The sequence below is a fragment of the Urocitellus parryii genome, chromosome 1 (genome assembly GCF_045843805.1).
Source record: "Urocitellus parryii isolate mUroPar1 chromosome 1, mUroPar1.hap1, whole genome shotgun sequence".
NCBI classification, from domain to species: Eukaryota; Metazoa; Chordata; class Mammalia; order Rodentia; family Sciuridae; genus Urocitellus; species Urocitellus parryii.
Window position 1 is genome coordinate 263816056 of NC_135531.1, and position 20930 is coordinate 263836985.

General features: G+C 40.0%; 1 protein-coding gene across 2 annotated transcripts in view; it reads left to right on the forward strand.

Moving 5' to 3' along the window:
- Smarcal1 (SNF2 related chromatin remodeling annealing helicase 1) overlaps positions 1-20930 on the forward strand; it is a 59490-nt gene that overhangs the window by 22684 nt on the left and 15876 nt on the right. For both annotated transcript variants that reach the window (XM_026402357.2, XM_026402358.2), the window contains exons 10-12: positions 2090-2155; positions 9690-9830; positions 13785-14000. In XM_026402357.2, the coding sequence (XP_026258142.2) occupies positions 2090-2155; positions 9690-9830; positions 13785-14000 (423 nt within the window). The remainder of the gene's footprint in view (positions 1-2089; positions 2156-9689; positions 9831-13784; positions 14001-20930) is intronic.

Sequence of the window (20930 nt, forward strand, 5' to 3'; positions counted from 1 at the left end):
GCTCCCAGATCCCACAGCGCATCTTTCATTTCCTGGCTTTCCTTCTTTCATGGCTCATGCACTCATGAGAAAAGTCTGGGCAGACTTGGTACCCAGCCAGCTCTTTCAGAACTGAATGTGTCAACATAGTTCCCAAATGAAAACATTTTGGGAGCTCAGACAAGAGAAGGAGAAGACAATTGCTGACCTCAGGGGATCTCTTACCATGTTCTGGACATGAGAACCACACTGTGTTCTTGGCATAAGCAAACACAAATGTACTTTTTTTTTTTTTTTTCAAAGCTATAAGGGTAACAAGTCTTTGAGGGAGTCATTTGTAGTTTGGCATAAATTTACTAGCTTTAAAAACTGTCAGCATCCAAGTGAAATGAAAATAGCAGAATATCCTACTTGCCTAACATGCACAAGTTTCTGGGTTCAACTCCTAGTAGCACAAAAAATTTTCAAAAAACATAAAAGGGTATTCCAGGGTGGAAGACGATGGCTCTGGGTGTTAGAAGCAGAACACCTTTATCTCTTGTGTGTCCCCTTGCATGAAGTGTAACCACTGATCTTCCCAGAGCCCATGGAGCAGGTATCGTCTTTTGTTCCTGAATTATCCCTTCACAGCTAACGGAGCTGACAGTGGGAGTAATGATCATTTCCCCCAAACATAAAGCTAACAATGTAGAGGATCATTGATTAAAGCTGGTTGCATCTGACTTCAGAATTGGATTTTCTGTTTCTGCCATGATATTTTTTGGCAAACATTGGCTTGTTCTTCAGTGAAGTAAAAGCCCTGTCTTCTGGTGACTTCAAAGAAACATGGTAGAAAGGAATATAGTGACAACCCTGTCATGTCATGCTTCTTAGAAGCAGCTTTGGTTTCAAGCCATTGCTTGGGACACGTTTTCACCCATTAGTCTGAGGGTCTGGTCCCTTTGTGTCCTTGCACTTTCTTTGATTTTCTCTATAAAGAGAGAAATCTCATGACTGTCCTGAGGACTTGACATGAAGCCAGAGCATGACTGTTACACCCCACATTTCTGTGACTAGAGTCAAAGTGTCTATCTTAACACTTTGGGGGCATCTCATGCTTCCCTCCATTCTGCTTTTGAGGACCTCTTTGTTCATCATAGCTGAAATGGAACAGGAGTCCTTGTAGATTTCTCCAGAGACAGAGCTGAGTCTTTTTAGTACCCCTAGTCATAGGACAGCTACATGGAATGCTAAGTGGCAGGACTGATCTGAGGGCTCTGTTTGTAAGACCAAGCATGCCCAAGGCCCTGGATTCAGTCCCTAGTACCACCAGGGGAGGAAATATATACATAATATATGCACAATATTATTTGTGTGTGTGTGTATACACATACATACATACACAAATATAGCAACCTCATTTGTTAAGAGCTATCATTATACCCATTTTGCAGGTGGAGAAACTGGCTCCACGGAGAGGTCAGTTAGCTTTTCAGAGTCACATAGCAAGAAATTAGAATGTGTACCATCCTAGAAAATTTACCCTCATGTACTAATGATTTGTAGTAACTCATTTGTCTTTAGGAGATATGATGGAGTCTTGTGTTTCCTTATACACAGAATGCAGAGCTGTCATATTCGGGGCATGATTGCCTGTTCCTGGAGGACAGGATCATCTTTTTTTTTCTCAGTCCCCATGGTGCTTCATTCACATCCCCCAGTAGTAATACTGACTGATCAGTGTCCAACATCCTCACTGTACTGCTGGCCCCTAGGGCAGGTACTGGACACATGATGGGTCCTTAGTACATCTTAGTCCTGTGCCACACAGATGTGAGGTGCCTCTTATGAAGCAGCAAATCAATTTTCAGTGGCTTGTTCATCCAAGCAGCCTCTGAGGGGGCAGGGATTCACTGCCTGGAGAGATGTAAGTGACTTGCCTAGAGTGTAGTAAAGAAGCTGCTTCAGAGCCCTGAGTTCTTCCCTGGGTCCCCTGCTTCATCTCCTTGAATGAGAACATGGCATGGGAGACATCCACACGGAAAATGCCAGGCCAAGATCAAGCTTAAGGTAGGCTCCCTCTGCCCACTCAGAACTGAGCCTTGTTCACCCACACAGCTGTTTCTTTCAGGATGAATCTCACTTCCTCAAAAACATCAAGACCGCCCGCTGTCGAGCAGCTGTGCCCATCCTAAAGGTGAGTGCCAATGAGAGGAGAGTTGGGGTCTGTGCCCACTGAGCCTTGAAACCTGTGGTATTGCTCAGGTATGTGGTTGTCCTTGTGGAGCTGTTGCTGTCCAGGCCTGTGAGCTGTAGGTGGACAGGATTCAGGATTGACTGAGGGCAGCTTTCCTTAGGGTTTGGTGTCAGTTCCATTTTCCTTCCTGACATTCTTCTAAGAACCCAGTAGTCCAGTTGAAGTCCTGTTGAGGATCACAAGCCAGATTGGAATAGCACTCCAGAATCCTTCTCTGACTTCCTTCCTGGGTATGGGATAACCTTTATCAGCTTATTCACAGAGCAGCTCAGAAGAATCTGAGTCACCTCTATCAAGGTATTGGGAACCAAAGAAGTTGACTTATCCAAATCTAGGACCAGCCAGGGCCAGTGGTTATCAGCAGGAAGGCTGGCAGAACTGAGACATGCCTTATAAGCTGGTCACCTTTCAGTGCTCTCTGGGCTTCCTTGGTTCATGGGAGCACTGGCTGTTCACATTCTTTTCTGTGGGGTTCTGCACTAGTCCCTGAGCACCTGGACTTGTGAGAGTTCTGATTCAGAGCAGAGCAGGGGTGGGTATGAAGTGTAGGGTCAGGTCTTTCCCTGCACATGTCTGGTGTGCAGTCCAGGCTCTGTGTTTCTCTGGCATTCTTGTTGGTGTCTTGGTCCCTACCCCTCACAGAGCGGGTAGGCACCAAATTTCCTTAGGGTAAGTTTTTTTCCTCTTGTGAAGATGGATTATGAAAGTAGCATTTTCTCTCATGCAAGTTAGAAGTCTCACAGTGGCTTTGGAGGAACCCACTTTAGCTGATGTAGAGCCAACAGAAGTTCAAGTTTATCCTGCATTCTATTTAGGCAGCCTTTGTGTCACCCCAGTGTTTTGAAACTGCAGCTTTTAGTGCCTAAAAAGAGCTTCCACTTTTGCCTAAACTAAGTGAAACAGATTTATTGTTAGTGAAATTTAGCATTTGACAATTAATTTAATTTTCCCACCTGTTTTAGCTAGCTTTGTGTCACTGTGACCAAAACATCTGACAAGAATAACTTGGCAGAGGAAAAGTTTGTGTTGGCTCATGTTTTCAGAGGTTAATGAAGTCCATGGTTGGTGGACTCCATGGCTCTGGGCTTGAGGTGAAACAAAGGATCATAGCGGAAAGGTATGGTGGAGGAAAGCTGCTCAGAAAGTGGCAATCAGGAAGCAGAGAGAGCTCTGCTCACCAGGAACAAAATGTAAAACCCAAAGACACATTGCCAGTGACCTTTTCTCCAGCCACATCCTACCTGCCTTCATTGACTACCCAGTTAATCCATATCAGTGAGTTAATCCACTGACTAGGTCAATAGATTTAATAATCTTGACTAATTTTGCCTCTGAGCATTCTTACATTGTCTCACACACAAGCTTTTGGGCAACACCTCATATCTAAACTGTGATACCACCACCCCAAAAACTGAACATGAATGTCTACTCATTTAAAGTTTTAATTTTATTAAGGAATAACAGGTGATAAGATACATCTTCCAAGGCAGAGTTATGTCATATGCTACAAATCTAAAAATAAAAGTCTTTTACTTTAAAAGGCTTGATTCTCTGCTGATATACCTATAAATATTTATATGTTGATAGCCATTTATGGACACATAAATGAAATGTCTTTCTGTCTTTGGAGAGGCTTTGATATGTTTAACTTATAAATATGTTAATAGGTCTTAGTACCGTGGTTCCAGAATTATAGACAAAGCTAAAATTAAATCTGTACCTCTGATGACAAAAGGATTGCACAGTAGATAGATCATATCATTAAAATTGTAATATGAAAGCTTCTTAGCAGGCCTTGTTAATGTAGCCATTGTCTGGTTGGGCACTCAGAACTATGTAGTAGGTTCTGAAATATGTGCTGCTGAGCCAGGCCTTTGGAACACATACATCTTTAATATCTTGAGTATATTTCAAAGTGACATATTTAAAACAAATCTTTAAACTGCTGACAAGAACACATTACTCTACATTTGCTGTAGGTCGTGGGTGAATTAATATTTTAAAGTAGGAGCTATGAACATGGCCTGCTGTCCATGAAGGTGTCTTGAAGTAATATTGACTTCATATAGTGCTGGACAATGAAAGGATTGGGGTGAAGGAGTTGGGCAGGGCTTCCCTTGTAATTCTGTTCACTAAACCTTTTGCTCTCTCTTTGGTATATTTTTATCTAGATCAGAGGTTGCTCAACCTTGGTGCTATTGGTATTTTGGGTTGGATGATTCTTTGGCCATCCTGTGCATGGTAGGATGTCTGCAGCATCCTTGGCCTAGCTGCCTGTAGGACTTCCAGCTTTGATAACTAACATTGTCTCCAGATGTTTCCTACCAGCCAGCCGCTTCCCAAACCCATTGAGAATCACTGATCTAAATGTTTTAAGGAAATGAGTCTGAATGCTTTGGGAATAAGGAGATAGTAGGTAAGAAGCAAAGTATGTCTTTGAAAAGCCACCTAATGGGCCAATTGAATGCCATTCGATTGTTTTCTAAAAGTACATCTTTTAGAACTATATTATGGGGCTGTAATCCCAGTGACTCGGGAGGCTGAGGCAGGAGGATTGCAAGTTCAAAGCCAGCCTCAGCAACTTATCAAGGCCCTAAGCAACTTAGCAAGACCCTGTCTCAAAATAAAATATAAAAAGTGCTGGGGATGTGGCTCAGTGGTTAAGTGCCCCTGGGTTCAATCCCTAGTACTCAAACTAAAGCAAAATCTATATTCTGATAATGAATATCATAAAATATTTTCAGCACATGTGTTTCATATTATCTTATAGCCTGTGAGATAGCAGAACTAGATTGTACCAGAAATGTGAATTTTGTAAGTGGTCAGCATTCAGCATATAGAGGTCATGTTGTTAGCTCATAAGAAACTGGTATCCTTGTCCCATGGGAAAGAGGACCTCTTTCTTCCCCCCACAGCATTGTTTGCCTGAGTTATTAATACTAAACCAAGTGGCTTAGTCTATACGTAAGTATACAGTATATGTAAACGTATGAAAGTAGGTAAAACAAAAAACTCTAAACGACAAAATTAAAACTTGAAAACCACTGTTAACAATTGGTTATTTTTCTGACATGCCAATTGTAGGGCAAGATGGAAGTTTTTAGTGATGTAGAGCATGCCATTGTGTAAAACACCCTGGAGGTTAACCTTTAGTGTCAGGCCTCGATCCTTACCCTTCTTTGTTGATACAAATAATTGAGCAGTGAACATCATCCATCTGTACGTAGTTGGCTGCTTATCATATCAGGACAAATTCCTATAAGCAGGATTTCTTGGTTCTCATCGTACCTTCTGGTGGAGCCTCTGAGTCCAGCCTGGCCAGGCAGAACCCTTCTCATTCCCATTCAACCTCTATCAGGGCCCTCTTCCCCCACACCGGACACCAGCTCTGAGGATTATCATCTCTCTTTTGAGCATCTAGTGTATGTGCTTGGGTTTTTTGTTAGTAATTGGTTTTGTTTATACTGATTTTGTTGTTGTTGCTATTAAACCACTATAATAACAAAATTATAATTTTTAAAGAGAAAAGGCCCCTGGAATCCCACCATCCTCTCCTAATAAATACTGTTTCTCTTTCCTGTGAGTAGAGTGCTTTTTATATCTCTAATGATAAGTTAATGAGAGATTGGCTAAAAGGCTCAGGCTTTTCTTTTTCCTTTTTTATTAGAGTAGTTCAAATAGATGTTTCGTTCAAATGTGCGAAAGGAAGGAAAACTACATCTTTACACTGTAGTACAAAACTACGTCTTTCCTCTACCTCAGGATCCTGTCTCATCCCTCTCCCCAAGCAGCTGTAGGCACCAGATTTCCAGTTTTCTTCTGTGGACTAGCCCACACCCACACAGTGTGGGTGTGCGTGTTTCCTTTCTCCCTCAGAGTGTCCTACCGCCACTGCTCTAAACCTGCCTTTTTTTCCTTAATAATGTATCTTGAAAATCATTCCTTATCATTCCAAAAGAATCTCCCTCTTTTTTTACAAATAGCATTATTGTATAAATCCATCAAATATGAATCTCTTCCCTTTTGATGGATTTGTAACCAAATCATAGCTCTTACAATGCTGCAGTGACTGACTGTCTTCTCAAGATACAGAAGCAGGCACTAGAAAATTCAGTCCCCTGCATCTGGAAGAGATGGCTCTGTGCATTCTTCAGGCCAGAGGGGAGAGGGCCATCAGCTGGCTGGTTCTGTTTTTTTCCCCTGTTGTGTCAAGTCTACAAGTGAAGCCCCTGGGCCTAGACATTCTGGTTTATTCTCAAGTTCATTACAGAGTCAGACTTAAAAAGGAAATTATTGGCATCTGATACTTACAGAAATAGACTGTTTTCTAGAGTAAATAAATCCACCTTAGTATTTAATTTTCACATGCATGCTCTCTTAATACCTGTCCACGAGTGGTTTGCGAGCCTTGAAGCTGATGATGGCATGACATTAATCAGCTAGAATTACACCATTTGCTGTATTCTCATTATAGCATATTGGTATTTTGAATCAATACGCCTGGGGAAAACGGTGCCTGGGGGCAAAATGAAGCACAGAACCTCAGTCCCCTTCCCAAATTCTCATCTCTGGGTTTATCTGCTTAAGGGTCTTTCCTCTGTCCTCAGGCCTTGGATTTTGCTGTTTCTCCTTGGGAGAGGGGTCACTCTGATCTTGCATTTGTTGTTGTTGTGTTTTTGTTTTTGTTTTGTTGTTGTTGTTGTGTTTTGTGATGCTGGGGATTAAACCTAGGGCTTTGTACATGCAAAGCAAGCACTCTGCCAACTGAGCTATATTCCCAGCCCCTAAATTTGTTTTTGATCTGGTGCTTTCGGTCAATTGCTCTAAACTGTGCTTGCCACTGTCCTTATTTTTGAAGATTGCGTAATGACTTCTATACTAGTTTAATAGCTTCATTGTCCCTGCCATGTCAGGATTAATGAGTGTTGGACAATTGGGTAGTCTGGATGTGGTCTATTCTTTGATGTTACCTGTCTTTTTTCTAAATTGAGATTATTGCATAAGCTTTATTTAGAGGACTATTAGGAGTAATACTGGATAAAAGAATGGGACTGAGCTTTGGGGAGCATGATTGTATTTCTGGCCTAGGTCTTGGTAAAGGATGTTATAGCCAATCAGAATAATTCTGCAAACAAATTATTGGCTCAGTTGGAATTTAAAAAAAGAGAGATAACAATGAAAAGTGATGAAACATTTTGAAACTGCTTCTTATATGAACTTGTTTTAAACAACTTCATCTCCTTTCTCTGCAGTAGAACATTCTCTGGGCTCATATTTTAAAACCTACGTAAAGGTTATCTATTTGAATAACCACATAAGATTCTCTTGGTTAATTTGACCTACTATCCTGCTAGCAACCTATTCTGTAGGACGTTCCCACACCCAGCTCAGGAAGAAACCAAGCCTATCTTTGAAGGTTATCTGCCCCCAACAGTGTCTGCTCAGGAATCACACCAAGCAGAGATTATTTTTCCCATTGTTCCATTGGAGCTTTCTTGGGTGCCACTTTTCCTTAGCCAGGCTGGTTAACAATCGTGTTCAGGTTGGTGTTGATTTATCTTGCTTTAGGCATTTATATTTTCCTAGCTTGGAAGTTCTCTGAGATGGAAACATAAATCATATAAATCATTTGCAGCTGGGTATAGATTAAAGGCGTTACAGATGACAGTGACAATAAGTTGAACGTTTTGGGACTGAGCAGGGAACAAGCTCAGTCAATCAGATTAGATGTTGTGCAAAGAGCCAGCCTTTTTCTCTATCTGTACTGTTGTTTGTGCTTTTTAACACCCACCAACATCCATTTGCACAGCTCCTGTCACTCTGGTCTGGGATGTATATGAGAGAAGTGACTCAGTATTATATTAACAGCCTATAAATATCCAGCAGGAGACCCTGGAGGTCCTGGGCAAACACAGCCACACGGGGAGTGGGTTTGGGACCTGGCAGATTTTCTCTTTATCTATAGAACCTTTTCATCTTGTCCCTTTCATTGAAATGGTCTTAAGCCAGGGTGAGAGATGCAACAGACTTCATTAAGGAAGCCCATTGTTATTTTAATGAGTTTGCATTAAACCTTGCAGGAAATTAGAAGACCCAAGTAATTGAACTGTGGAAAATTATAGCTGGTGAAATGCATAGCTGCCCCTTCAAAATGGAATTAGTATTGGCAGTGGCTGAGAGGGCAAAAGTGCATTTTTAGAATTGTATATATTGTATATTTATAAGGAATCATTTTTCTTCCCATTGCTACACCTTTATTTATTTATTTTCCCGAGGCAGTGTATCATTTAAAAAACTAATTTCCTCCTGGAGGAGATTTACTCAATGTGATTGCCTTATATTACTGTCATTAGCTCAAGGTTACAGTGGTTAACAAGCTGTTTCTAGACAACTGAACTCCAGGTAGGGTCCCTTCCCAGAGCTGAAGTGAATTTTCTCTTCAGTAATTTGTGGTGATATTAAGTTCCAACAGAGCTGGAACTTTTTCAGTCTCAACCTCTTTCTCTTCTTTTTACAAGAGGTGCAGGATTTGGGTCTGATCTCCTTGGGGACAGGTCTCTGTTAGGGTAGTGGAGAACATCATTAAAATTGACTATTTCCATCCTGCCCACTGCTGACCAGGCTGCTGCAGACCTGGGCTGAATTAAGGAATGTGGATCTGGGTGCTGCCACTTAAAGTCCCTATTAACTGCAAAATGAGCTGGAGTCAGGGACCTCTAGGCTTGAACCATGGTGAAGATGGGGAAGTCCTTTTTTTCATTTAAAGAACATCAAATAGAGGCTATATACACAGGCAATCTCTGTCACTTCCTTCAGGTCATAGCAGTGTCATTATTTTATAGTAAATTCTACTTGAATGTCAGAAATCTATTCAGAAGTTCAGACCTGCCGCTCTTTCCCACTTCTGGTTCCAGTGCTATATTCTTTGTGTTTACTCCATGTTCCTTGTGACACTAACTAGCTTCCTTCTGAATTTTTCTCGGCATTCAGTGAATACTTCCTGATTATTTAACTTTGTGCCAGGCACCAAATGCTACAGGAAATAAAGGGAACCCAGCCTAGTCCTTTACCTCAAGGAGCTTTCCATCTAGTTGGAGAGATGGAAAAGAAAATATTAAGTGCTGTGATGGCAGTCAGGAAGGACTTAAGAAAAGGAGAAGACGTCTTACCATATTGGCATCTCCATTAGGTCCTACGGCTCCTAGTGCCCTGCATAGAGATCCCAGGTTGTCCACCACACGAAGGTCTGTAGTAAGGCTGGTATTGAGTATCTTTGGAATCTAGATCTACCCTTGTTTCTATGATGTTTGAACTTGAGAACTGCCAGCAGTGAGAGGCCAGGAAGGTGGTCAGGCTGAATGCCAGGAGGTTTTGCTATTTCTTATGGCATCTAGCTCCTGCCTCACGGGCATTTTGGATGCTCCCTGTGTTCTTCTCCTTGTATTCAGAGCACCTTTGGCTGTTTGTCTTCTAGGTTGCCAAGAGGGTGATCTTACTGTCAGGCACACCAGCCATGTCCCGGCCTGCAGAGCTCTACACACAGATCATTGCAGTCAAGCCAACTTTCTTCCCTCAGTTTCATGCCTTTGGACTTCGCTACTGTGATGCCAAGCAGGTATTTGTTCTTTCTTTCCTCTAAGCCCACCCATCCCTTGTCCTGATTCTGACACTTACCTTTCTGTTCCTCCTCTCTCTCCCTCCCTCCCCCCTCCCTGGTGGTGGGGATCAGACTAGGGCCTTGCACACATGTGCTCTACCATTGAGATACATCCCCAGGCCCTACTTTTCTTTCTGGTGGTATTAAGTATTGAACCTAGGGTTTTGCATATGCTAGACAAGTGCTCTACCACCAGGCTCTACATCTAATCTCTATTCCTTTCTTTGGCAGTGGTTTAAGTGAACTGAGAAAAAAGGATCAGGGAATGGATCATGATTTTAGTTCATGTTTACCCCCTACCCTAACCTTGGAGTATTCTCAAGGGCAAGATGAAATGAAATTAATATCTCCTAGTTTCAATGTTTGTGGTTATTCCAAGTCAGTGTTCTCTAGGAAAAAGACCACCAGCTAATGTGCAGGTGTGTGGAGCTCTGAGAACCAGCAGGTCTGGCCTTAGTTAATAGCTCCTGCACAAGGCATGGTGCTGGGACTGTAGAAGGAAAGTCCATGCCAGAAGTTAGCTCCAGAGGAGGGCACTAAGGTGGGTTACAGCTGCAGCCCTAGGCAGAGGCAACAAAGTATACAAGGTGGCAAGGTTGCTTGGCATGGGAGGAATATGAAGTAAAAGAAAAATCCTATCTGTGCAGAAAGGTGAAGGAGAACCTTTGAGCAGGTAGAGTGGAAGTGTGATCCCAAGATGCCTTGTAAGGACCTTTCTCAGCGAGCCTTTGCCCATAAGTGGTGACTCAGTGCATCACTGCCTGGTCAGTAGGCCGAAGCCTCTGACCCAAGATTGGTTCTATGAATATAGTCAGTGGAGCAAGTACCTGGACACAGCTGCTGCAATTCTCCAGAAATGTAAAGGGCAGCCTTGTAAACAGAAATGCATTGCAGTCAATATCTCCATTTATGAATTCACATTTTTTTCAGACCTGAGTGATTCTTGCTTTGTGATCAAATCAAAATACACTGAACCCCTATTTGTATCAGTGACACTGATACTTAGAGAAATGGTTATAGCTACTCATCAGCCATCTATGAGGGCAAATCCCTGCTATGCAAATTCATGATTATTTGTTATATTTTTATTATTATTTTATTTTGGTACCAGGAATTGAACCCAGGGCCGATTAGCCATTGAGCCACATCCCCAGACCTTTTTTTTTCTTTTGAGACAGGGTCTCACTAAGTTGCCGGGGCATGCACCACCATACCTGGCTGTTTGCTATATTTTTAAACTATTTTTTAAGGAAAAAAAAAAACTCAGATACTTAGTAAATATCCACTTACATGCAAAGTACTTAAAATGTAAATTGTAGTGGTTTGAAAAGTTAATTGCAAAGCTGGTTGTTGAGGCAGGAAATTTCTCAAATTGTTAAATATATTTAAAAGTCATACTATGTAATGTTATGAACGACCAATAAAAAAATAAATAAATAAAATAAAAAAAATAAAAAAAAAAAAGAAAATCAATTGACAAAAAAAAAAAAAAGACAGATTTTTGTTTTCTAGTAATTTGTCCATCTAATTTATTAGTATACAAAGTATCCACTTATAATATTTTCAGTTTCTGTAATCTCAGTGATAATGTTCTTACTTTCATTTATAATTTTAATAATTTCAATCTTATATTGCTTTTAGTCAATTTAGCTAAAGCTTTATGAATTGTGTAAACTTTTTTTTGAAGAATTACCTGTTGGTTTTACTTTTTCATATTGTCTTTGCATTCTCTATAAAAAAAAAAAAAAAAAAAAAAAAAAATAAAAGTCATATACTTTTGCTAGGTGTGATAGTACACACCCATAGTCCAGCCTCTTAGAAGGCTGAAGGAGGAGGATTGCTTGAACCCAGGAGTTTGAGATCAGCTCGGACAACAGTGAGCAGAAAACAAAAACCATACACTTCTTTAACAAACTCTGCAACTCAGTTTGCCCATGGATTAATCCAGATTAGATTGAGTGTGTAGAGTTTTCATGTGTGATTTGTACTATCATCCTGTTTGCAAATATTCGACTTCTTAAGATCTCTGCTTTGACTAGATAGGTCTGTAGCTGATGATGGAAGGAGCTGAAGGTAGAATTTGTCATCTCTACTCTCTAGACTCTCCCTTCCTGGGTTCTCATTTTCAAGCCTGCCCCTCCCAGTTTCTCACATCTGAAACAGGCATCATCCTTGACCACTCCCATTCCCTCCTCTGCTCTCATCCCAGACCTACCGCAGAGTCTCTTCATGCTTCCTTTTTTTTACCCAGCCCAGTGTCTGAGTAAGTTTTCAGTAAAAGCTTGTTGGATTATGATTATTCCAAAGTCCAATTTTAAATGTTTAATATTTGGGATTTTAACCTGCAAAATTAAGAGGTAACAATATTAAACTTAGGAGCATAATACCCAAATTAATTATGATATCCACCTGGTCACAACATTTTTTTAAATGCAGCTCAAAAGGCAGACTGCTCCCCCCCACTACCCCTGCCCGCCCCAGCTTCATGCATTAAGAAGGGAATACCCACGCTGAGCTCATTTGCTATCTCCTGGCTGTCTCAGGTATTTGCTGAGAACTTTCAGTTGATTTCAGAGGGGTGAAGTTTTTTGCTTTTTTATTTGTTTATTTGTTTCTTTTGTGGTACTGTGGCTGAACCCTGGGCCTTATATGTCTCACATATATGTCTCACATATGCTAGGTAAGCACTCTACCACTGGACTACATCCCAAGTACAATTTCGAGGTGTTATTTTGTTTGTTTGTTTGTTTGTTTTTAAGAAGAAACAGCTTTAAAAAAATACCTTAATTGAATTAATTTATTTATTTTTATGTGGTACTAAGAATCAAACTCAGTGCCTGACACGTTTTAGGCAAGTGCTCTACCACTGAGCTACAATCCCAGCCCAAGAAACAGCTTTGATTCATTTATTTCTTTATTCTCTATTTAATATAGATCTACAGGATCCTACCCTGTCTCCACTGTTATGGTAGACCCATGGGCCATGTGAAGCTAGCAAGCCTATCTCCTGTCCTCAGGCAGCTCACAGTCTAGGGCATGTGGAGCTGGAGGGGATAGAGCAGCTAGCAATGCAAAGCAGCAGACACACTGGCTCACCAGAGTTGTGCAAAGTCTGTGGAAATCAACCCTGTCTCCAGCAATATTGTAGTGGAGGATAGGGTCTCTTATTTTATTATTGATTGGTTTTTGTTTTTTTTTTGTTTTTTTTTTTTTTGCATTGCTGGGAATTGAACCCAGAGCCTTATGCATGCTAGGCAAGTGTTCTGCTGAATTACTCCCAGATTTTTATTTTAATTGCTAATATCTTCCCTAGCCATGTGAGAAGGCATAGACATTTGAGTTCACTGCCTCCTCAGAGCTACAAAATAAGGAAATTATGTTTGTGAAGGACTTTGTAGGACTCCCCAGAACCCTCTGATTTCAGCCAGACTGACACAAGCCTGTGTTCTGGCCCCTCTTGCCAAGCTTCAGCCTCTACCGCCCACAGCAAGACTGCAGTTGCATTTAACTGTGTTGTACTTGGTTGGGTGCTGAAACCGATATTGAGAAATAGTAGTTTTTAAATCCTTCTAAGTCTCAAATACAGATATTACTGACATTGTTTATTACATTGTACAGTGAATTCTGAAGGGGAACCCTTGGGGAAGATTTATGACTCTACTTAATATACAGTAATAGTCTGATAAGCAGAGTTTTCTGTCTTTTAATAAAACAAGCACGAGTTGTTGGACTTTTTGCATTTGGAGCTGGCAGGGTTAGTGCCAGGTTGTGGAATGGCTTTTTCCTTTCCCTTTCTTTTTCCTATTTTTCTTATTTGGGAGTTCATCTATCACTTGAAATTCTTTGAACAAAGAGGGATTCCTGCATTTTGCTCCTGGCCTGTGAGCAGTCTGTCCTGGTCTCTATCCCCAGATGTCCTGGGGCTGGGACTACTCCGGCTCCTCCAACCTCGGAGAGCTGAAGCTCTTGCTGGAAGAAGCGGTCATGCTGCGACGCCTCAAGTCTGACGTCCTTTCCCAGCTGCCAGCCAAACAGCGCAAGACGGTGGTGATCTCCCCAGGACGGATGAGTGCCAGGGCCAGAGCCACCCTGGATGCTGCAGCCATGGAAATGACCCAGGGCCAGACTGTGAGTGTGGGGCTGGTGAAGGATGTGGAAACAGACATGTCCATGGGGGTTCCTTTTTGTAAAATGTTCTGTGCACATGACCCTGAGTTCTCTGAACTTGCCTTTCCAGCACCTTTTCCACTTCCCTGGGCAGGAAGAGCCAGCCAGTTTATTTCTCAGCCTACCTGATCTGTTTTGAAAATCTCTTATTAATTTGTGGTTTTATATTTGTGTGGATCGCTGTTAACCTGTGGTCATACAAATAACTCTAGGGCAGTGGCAGAATGGTTTTTTCCTTTTCCTTTCTTTTTCTTATTTTTCTTATCTGGGGTTCATCTATCACTTGAAGTTCCTTGAACAAAGAGGGATCTCTGCCTTTTGCTCCTGTCCTGTGAGCAGTCTAACCTGGTCTCTATCCCCAGATGTCCTGGGGCTGGGACTACTTGGGCTTTTCCAACCTCGGAGAGCTGAAGCTGATATAAAAAATTTTGAATACCTTAAAGAAAATTGAAATTCACTCTTAGTGTATTTTGAGAATGCCTCGATATTGTAACAGTTGTTAGAAAATTTGTCCTACATGTGTTTGATACATGTTAACCCTCTAGCTCTTCCCTTTGGTTTGTGTTAGTCAGAATAACAAATGGACATTTATATAACAAAACAGAGTTTTCAAACCCTCTGAACCTGTATGTGTATGTATGTGTGTGTGTGTGTGTGTGTGTGTGTGTGTGTGTGTGTGTGGTGGGAGGTACTAGGGATTGAACCGAGGACCTTGCACATACTGGCAAGTGTTCTACCATTGAACTACATTCCCAGCCCTTAAATTTTATTTCAAGACAAGATCTGATCAAATTACCCAGACTGGGCTTGAACTTGTGATTCCTCTGTCTCAGCCTCCCAGGTAGCTAGCTAGGATACAGGAGTGTGCTACCACACTGGCTAAGCCTTTAAACCTTTTGAATCCTACTTAGATATAGCTATTTATGGTAGGCAGGAAGCTGGCATCCCCATTTTTCAGAGAAGGAAAACAGGCTCACAGAGATTGCAGTTTGCCTGGGGTCTCATGAATGTTCCATGGCAGCAGCAAGGCTAGAACTGGCTTTTACCCCAGTGATTTAGGGCTCTTCCCACTGTGGTGTTCTATCTTTTCAATATACTTTTTTCTTTTTTTTTTTTTAAAGAGAGAGAGGATTTTTTAATATTTATTTTTTAGTTTTTCGGTGGACACAACATCTTTATTTTATTTGTATGTGGTGCTGAGGATCGAACCCAGCACCGCGCGCATGCCAGGCAAGCGCGCTACCGCTTGAGCTACATCCCCAGCCCTCAATATACTTTTATTTTGTCTTCAGTGTTACACTCTACTACGTGCTATGAATTTATCTATACTACTTTCATTTTTGTCCTCTTCGGATAAAACTTTGTAGTTTTCATTGGCAAGAAAGTAACAATAATTTATAATTTTTGACATAATCACAAAGCATTACTTGGGTTTGATATTGCTCCATATGAAGAAACTTAGATACAAATGAGATCTCAGCCTTCTGGGATATTACAAAGTAAATTAGAATGACAGCAGATAAAATGTGCAATGTTTTTACTGTTATTTTATCTGGTGGTGAGCAAAGATAACTGGTAACTTTTAAGAAATAGGATAGTATAGAAGATGCACTGGTAAATTGTTACACTATTTAATTTATCTTGTGTTACATATGATAATCTGGATGGTCCCAAGGAAATGAGCAAGCATAATATCTTTGCTGTGAAGTTTTCAAAGTTCAGAAGTACTGATGTGGACATACAGAACTGTGTTCTCAAATTACACTTCAGTATAATACCAGCAGCTCGGGAGGCTGAGGCAGGAGGATCACGAGTTCAAAGGCAGCTCAGCAACAAGGTGCTAAGCAACTCCTTGAGATCCTGTCTCTAAAATATAAAATAGGGCTGGGGATGTGGCTCAGTGGTTGAGTGCCTTTGAGTTTGATCTCTGGTACCTCCTGAAAAAATTACATTTCGGTAGAAATAGGTGCTCTTTTGCTAAAATCAATCTTGGTAGTCCTTTCCTGGTTGAGATAAAAATTCAGTGAATGAGAGCTGGGAATGTAGGTCAGTAGTAGAGTGCTTGCCTGGTATGCATGAAGCCCAGGATTCAATCCCTAACCTTGCAAAAACAAAGAAAAAAACAAGAAAAATGTAATAAGTGGAATTTTTTTCTCATTTTTCCCTTATATAATAATAATAATTATTATTTTTTTCCTACTTTATCACTGAGCTACATCCCCAGTTCTTTTTATTTTTTATTTTGAGACAGAGTCTTGCTAAGTTGATTAAGGCCTCCCTAAATTGTCCAGGCTGGCCTCAAATTTGCAATCCTTCTGCCTCAGACTCCAGAGTCACTGGGATTATAGGCATGTGCTGCCACACCCAGCTCTCACAGTAAATAAATTCATGGGAAAAAAATTCAGGAATGAACTCTTTTAAATGCAAAGATCTGAATATTTGGGCTGGGACTGTGGCTCAGTGGTAGAGCACTTGCCTAGCATGTGTGAGGCACTGGGTTTGGTTCTCAGCACTGCATTATAAATAAATAAAAAATAAAGGTCCATCAACAACTGAAAAACATTTGAAAAAAACCTTTTTTTTTTCAGATGCAGCCTGAAAGTTTAATATTAGAGTTTATTGTTGATATGAAATTAAGTTAATTCATGAAAATGAAGAATGTTGGATGTTTTACAGCTTTTGGTCCCTTAAATTTAGGGGGATGTTTTAATATTTTTGTATCTAGGAAGGGGAGCCACAACCTGCCTTGGTGCTGGGAAGAACATAAGAACAGAGCTAGTTGCTCAGGGTCCTGCCAATTGTGTGATTGTCGTCTTTGTCTTAAAAACTCCCTGGAGTCTTAACTTGTTTTGTAGATTATGAAAAATAAAGCCCAAATTAGAGTGTAATGTTTTAAGACTCCAGCTGAGAAAGAGCCCAGAGCTCGTCTCAATCCAGCACTTGAGAATTGCAGTCTGCTTCCCTGGAGTCTTAGACAAATTGCCTATGTCTGAAAGATAAAAATTGAGTTGGTGCATATTACCTTCAGTGTATTACTGAAATTAGATACTAAATTCTTTTTGATAGTAAGTCCTTGAAATCTTGGTGCTCTTTTGTGCTCTTTAATATAAGTTCATTTTTATAATAGATCTGAGTAGAAAGTGAACTTGGTGTGCTTTCTGCTTTGGACCATCAAAACCTTTCTACTACTAAAGCCACTGACATGGTGCAGTTGTAAGCCATGAATCCAAGCAGGAGCATCGCCCTTCCTTCAGAAACCAGAGCCAGCATTGGCTAGGGTTGGACTAGATGACCACAGACATCCCTTCCAAACCCTGGCCAGCTGTGAAATCCCAATCAAGTTCAAAGAGTTAAAATGGGTAATGGTGTTTTCTTGATTGGGTCAAGCCTCTGTCCTCTACTGAGTACCCCACACACTGGTTCTTGTCGCTACATTTTTAGCCCTATTTCCCTGCAGCTTTGCTTTTGGTGTGGGTTCCGCTGAGCCCTGCTGAACAGCCTGTCAGGAGTTAATTTTTGTTCTTCACACTTTTCCATCTGGAGGAGGACATTAAAAAAAAAAAAATGCTTCAAGTCACAGAAGCCAAGGTGAAGTTGCCAATTTATAAAAATATAATGTTATAATGAAAGCCTTTTCTCATTTTTCAGCTGAAATAATAGATATTACTTCACAAGCTGAGGAAAGCTGACTATAATCATTCTTAATTCTTAGTTTAAAGCCATTTTTTGAGCAGCAAGTCCAGAAGCAGAAAAATAGAGCAAGTCAATGCAGACTTCTGGTGACAATATCTGTTCACCCTTATCATTTGGCAATCCATTCAAATTTCCAACACAGAAAAATAATTTGAGAACTCCAGTGGATCTAATTTAATGAAAGTCTAGGAGGCAGGAACAAAGAATTCAGATTATTTAAAATATTCTGGCCTGTAACCAGCAAAAGAAGTGAGATTATTAATGAAGGTTGGTGATTTTTTTTTTTTATAAGCTAAAGCTATTGATTTCTCCCACATTTAAAATGCAATAGGATAGGGCTGAGAATGTCACTCAGTGGTCAAGCACTTACACAGTTTTTAGTAGTAGTGTGACAAGATCACTCAACATTTTGCTTCAATTCCCTTCATCTCTGAAGATGGGGACAATAGTACCTTCCTCATAGCAATGTTGATTATTAAATGAGTTAATGCACTTATATATCTTGGAACACTGACTGGCCCATAATAAGTAGTGCATAAATGTTAGTTATTGTTTTATTGCTATACCATAAAAAATCTTTTTTTATCACATAATTTTAGCATTTGGATATTTTTCTATAGTGTGTATGCTTTGTTTAAAATACATTCATATATACCTATATATAAGTAGTCACAGAATATATTTGTGTATACCTATAAATAAACCAAATATATAGGATACATTATTTATGTAATAAGTAATATATATACATATATGTATATTTACATAAACATATACATATATGTACATAAACATATGCATATGTAGATATACATATATACATATACATATGTTGACACCAATTCATATCTTTTTTTTTTTTTTAAATATTTATTTATTTATTAGTTCTCGGTGGACACAACATCTTTGTTGGTATGTGGTGCTGAGGATCGAACCTGGGTCGCAGGCATGCCAGGCGAGCGCGCTACAGCTTGAGCCACATCCCCAGCCCCACCAATTCATATCTTCATACATGTACTTTGGATAATGATATATGTGTATGTACATATACATATATGTATGTGTATATGTATATATGTACATATACATATGCATATGTATATATACATATGTATATATATTCACATATATATATGTATATGTATTTTAAAAGCAGATTCAGATCATACAAATACCCATCAAGTGGGAAGAAAAACAAGTTACAAAGCTGCTGGGAAGACTTTTCCATATTGTTAAGTGTTCTTTTTAAAACAGTTTTGTTTTTATTGTTGTTTTGTTTCTTTCTTTTTTTTTTTTTTTTTTGTGTGTGTGTGTGTATAAAAGTTTTGATTAAAACCAGGGGCACTCTACAACTGAGCTACATCCCCAGCCCTTTTTATTTAATTTATTTATTTAATTTTTTATTGATTTAAAAAAAAATTATAGCGGAATGCATTACAATTCATATTACACATATATAGCGCAATTTTATACATCTCTGGTTGTATATAAAATATGTTGACACCAATTCATATCTTCATACATGTACTTTGGATAATGATATCACATTCCACCGTCCTTGCTAGTCCCCTGCCCCCTCCCTTTCCCTCCCACCCCTCTTCCCTATCTAGAATTATCTATTCCTGCCATGCTCCCCCTCCCTACCCCACTATGAGTCAGCCTCCTTATATCAGAGAAAACATTTGACATTTTTTTTTTGGATTGGCTAACTTCACTTAGCATTATCTTCTCCAAACCATCCTTTTACCTGCAAATGCCATGATTTATTCTTTTATTGCTGAATAAAATTCCATTGTGTGTATATATGCACATTTTTTTTATCCATTCATCCACTGAAGGGCATCTAGGTTGGCTCCACAGTTTAGCTATTGTGAATTGTGCTGCTATAAACATTGATATGGCTGTCTCCCTGTAGTATGCTGTTTTTAAGTCCTTTGGGAATAGATCGAGGAGAGGGATAGCTGGGTCAAATGGTGGTGGTTCCATTCCCAGATTTCCAAGGAATCTCCATACTGCTTTCTACATTATGGGAGCAAATTTTTATACCTCACACATCAGAAAGAGAACTAATCTCTAATGTATATATAAAGAACTGAAAAGCTATGCACCAAAAAAACAAATAACCCAATCAACAAATGGGCTAAGGACCTGAACAGACACTTCTCAGAAGAGGATATACAATCAATCAACAAATAAATGAAAAAATGTTCATCACTCTAGCAATTAGAGAAATGCAAATCAAAACTACTCTAAGATATCATCTCACTCCAGTCAGAATGGCAGCTATTATGAAGACACACAACAATAAGTATTGGTGAGGATGTGGGGAAAAGGTACACTCATACATTGCTGGTGGGACTGCAAATTGTGTAGCCAATATGGAAAGCAGTATGGAGATTCCTTTTTTTTTTTTTTTTTTTTTTATTCTTTAAGACAGTCTGGCAAAGTTGCCCAGGCTGGCATTAAACTTGCAATTTTCATCTTGTGGCCTTAACCTCCCAAGTCACTGAGATTATAGCCATGCACCATCCCATGTCAGCTAAAATATAGTATTTAAAGACTGTATTGTGTTTTCTCAGATAGCAATACTATAGTTTTGTCAATTGTTTTAGTTGGGCCTTTAAGTTATTTTCAGTCACTCTTTTTTTTTTTTTTAAAGTGAGAGAGAGAAGAGAGAGAGGGAGTTTTAATATTTATTTATTTTTTTTAGTTTTTGGCGGACACAACATCTTTGTTTGTATGTAGTGCTGAGGATCAAACCCGGGCCGCACGCATGCCAGGCGAGCGCGCTACCACTTGAGCCACATCCCCAGCCCTCAGTCACTCTTTTGAATAGTACTTCACTAAATAGGACCACAGCACTGCCTTACCAGTAGTGGAGGAGCATTGCTGGGAGGTCAGAGGGATCGTAGCTGAGTGTCTCCAGCGTTAGCATTCTTTATATATATGGTACTCTTTGGTGGGATTAATTTAGATACAAACCATAGAGAACATGGTTTCTTCTCCCAGGTAGTGAAGTCCCTTCTTTAGGAGGCAGGCTGAAAACACATGAGTATTGGTTTTGAAATGATATTAGAACAGTCAAAGCAAGATGAAGTGATTTCAGTAAGTCTTGGACAGAGGTGAGCCTGGTCAGTGGGGCACAGACACCATTTGACAGAAGAAAACAATCTGGGCAAACACCACACGTAAGTTGTC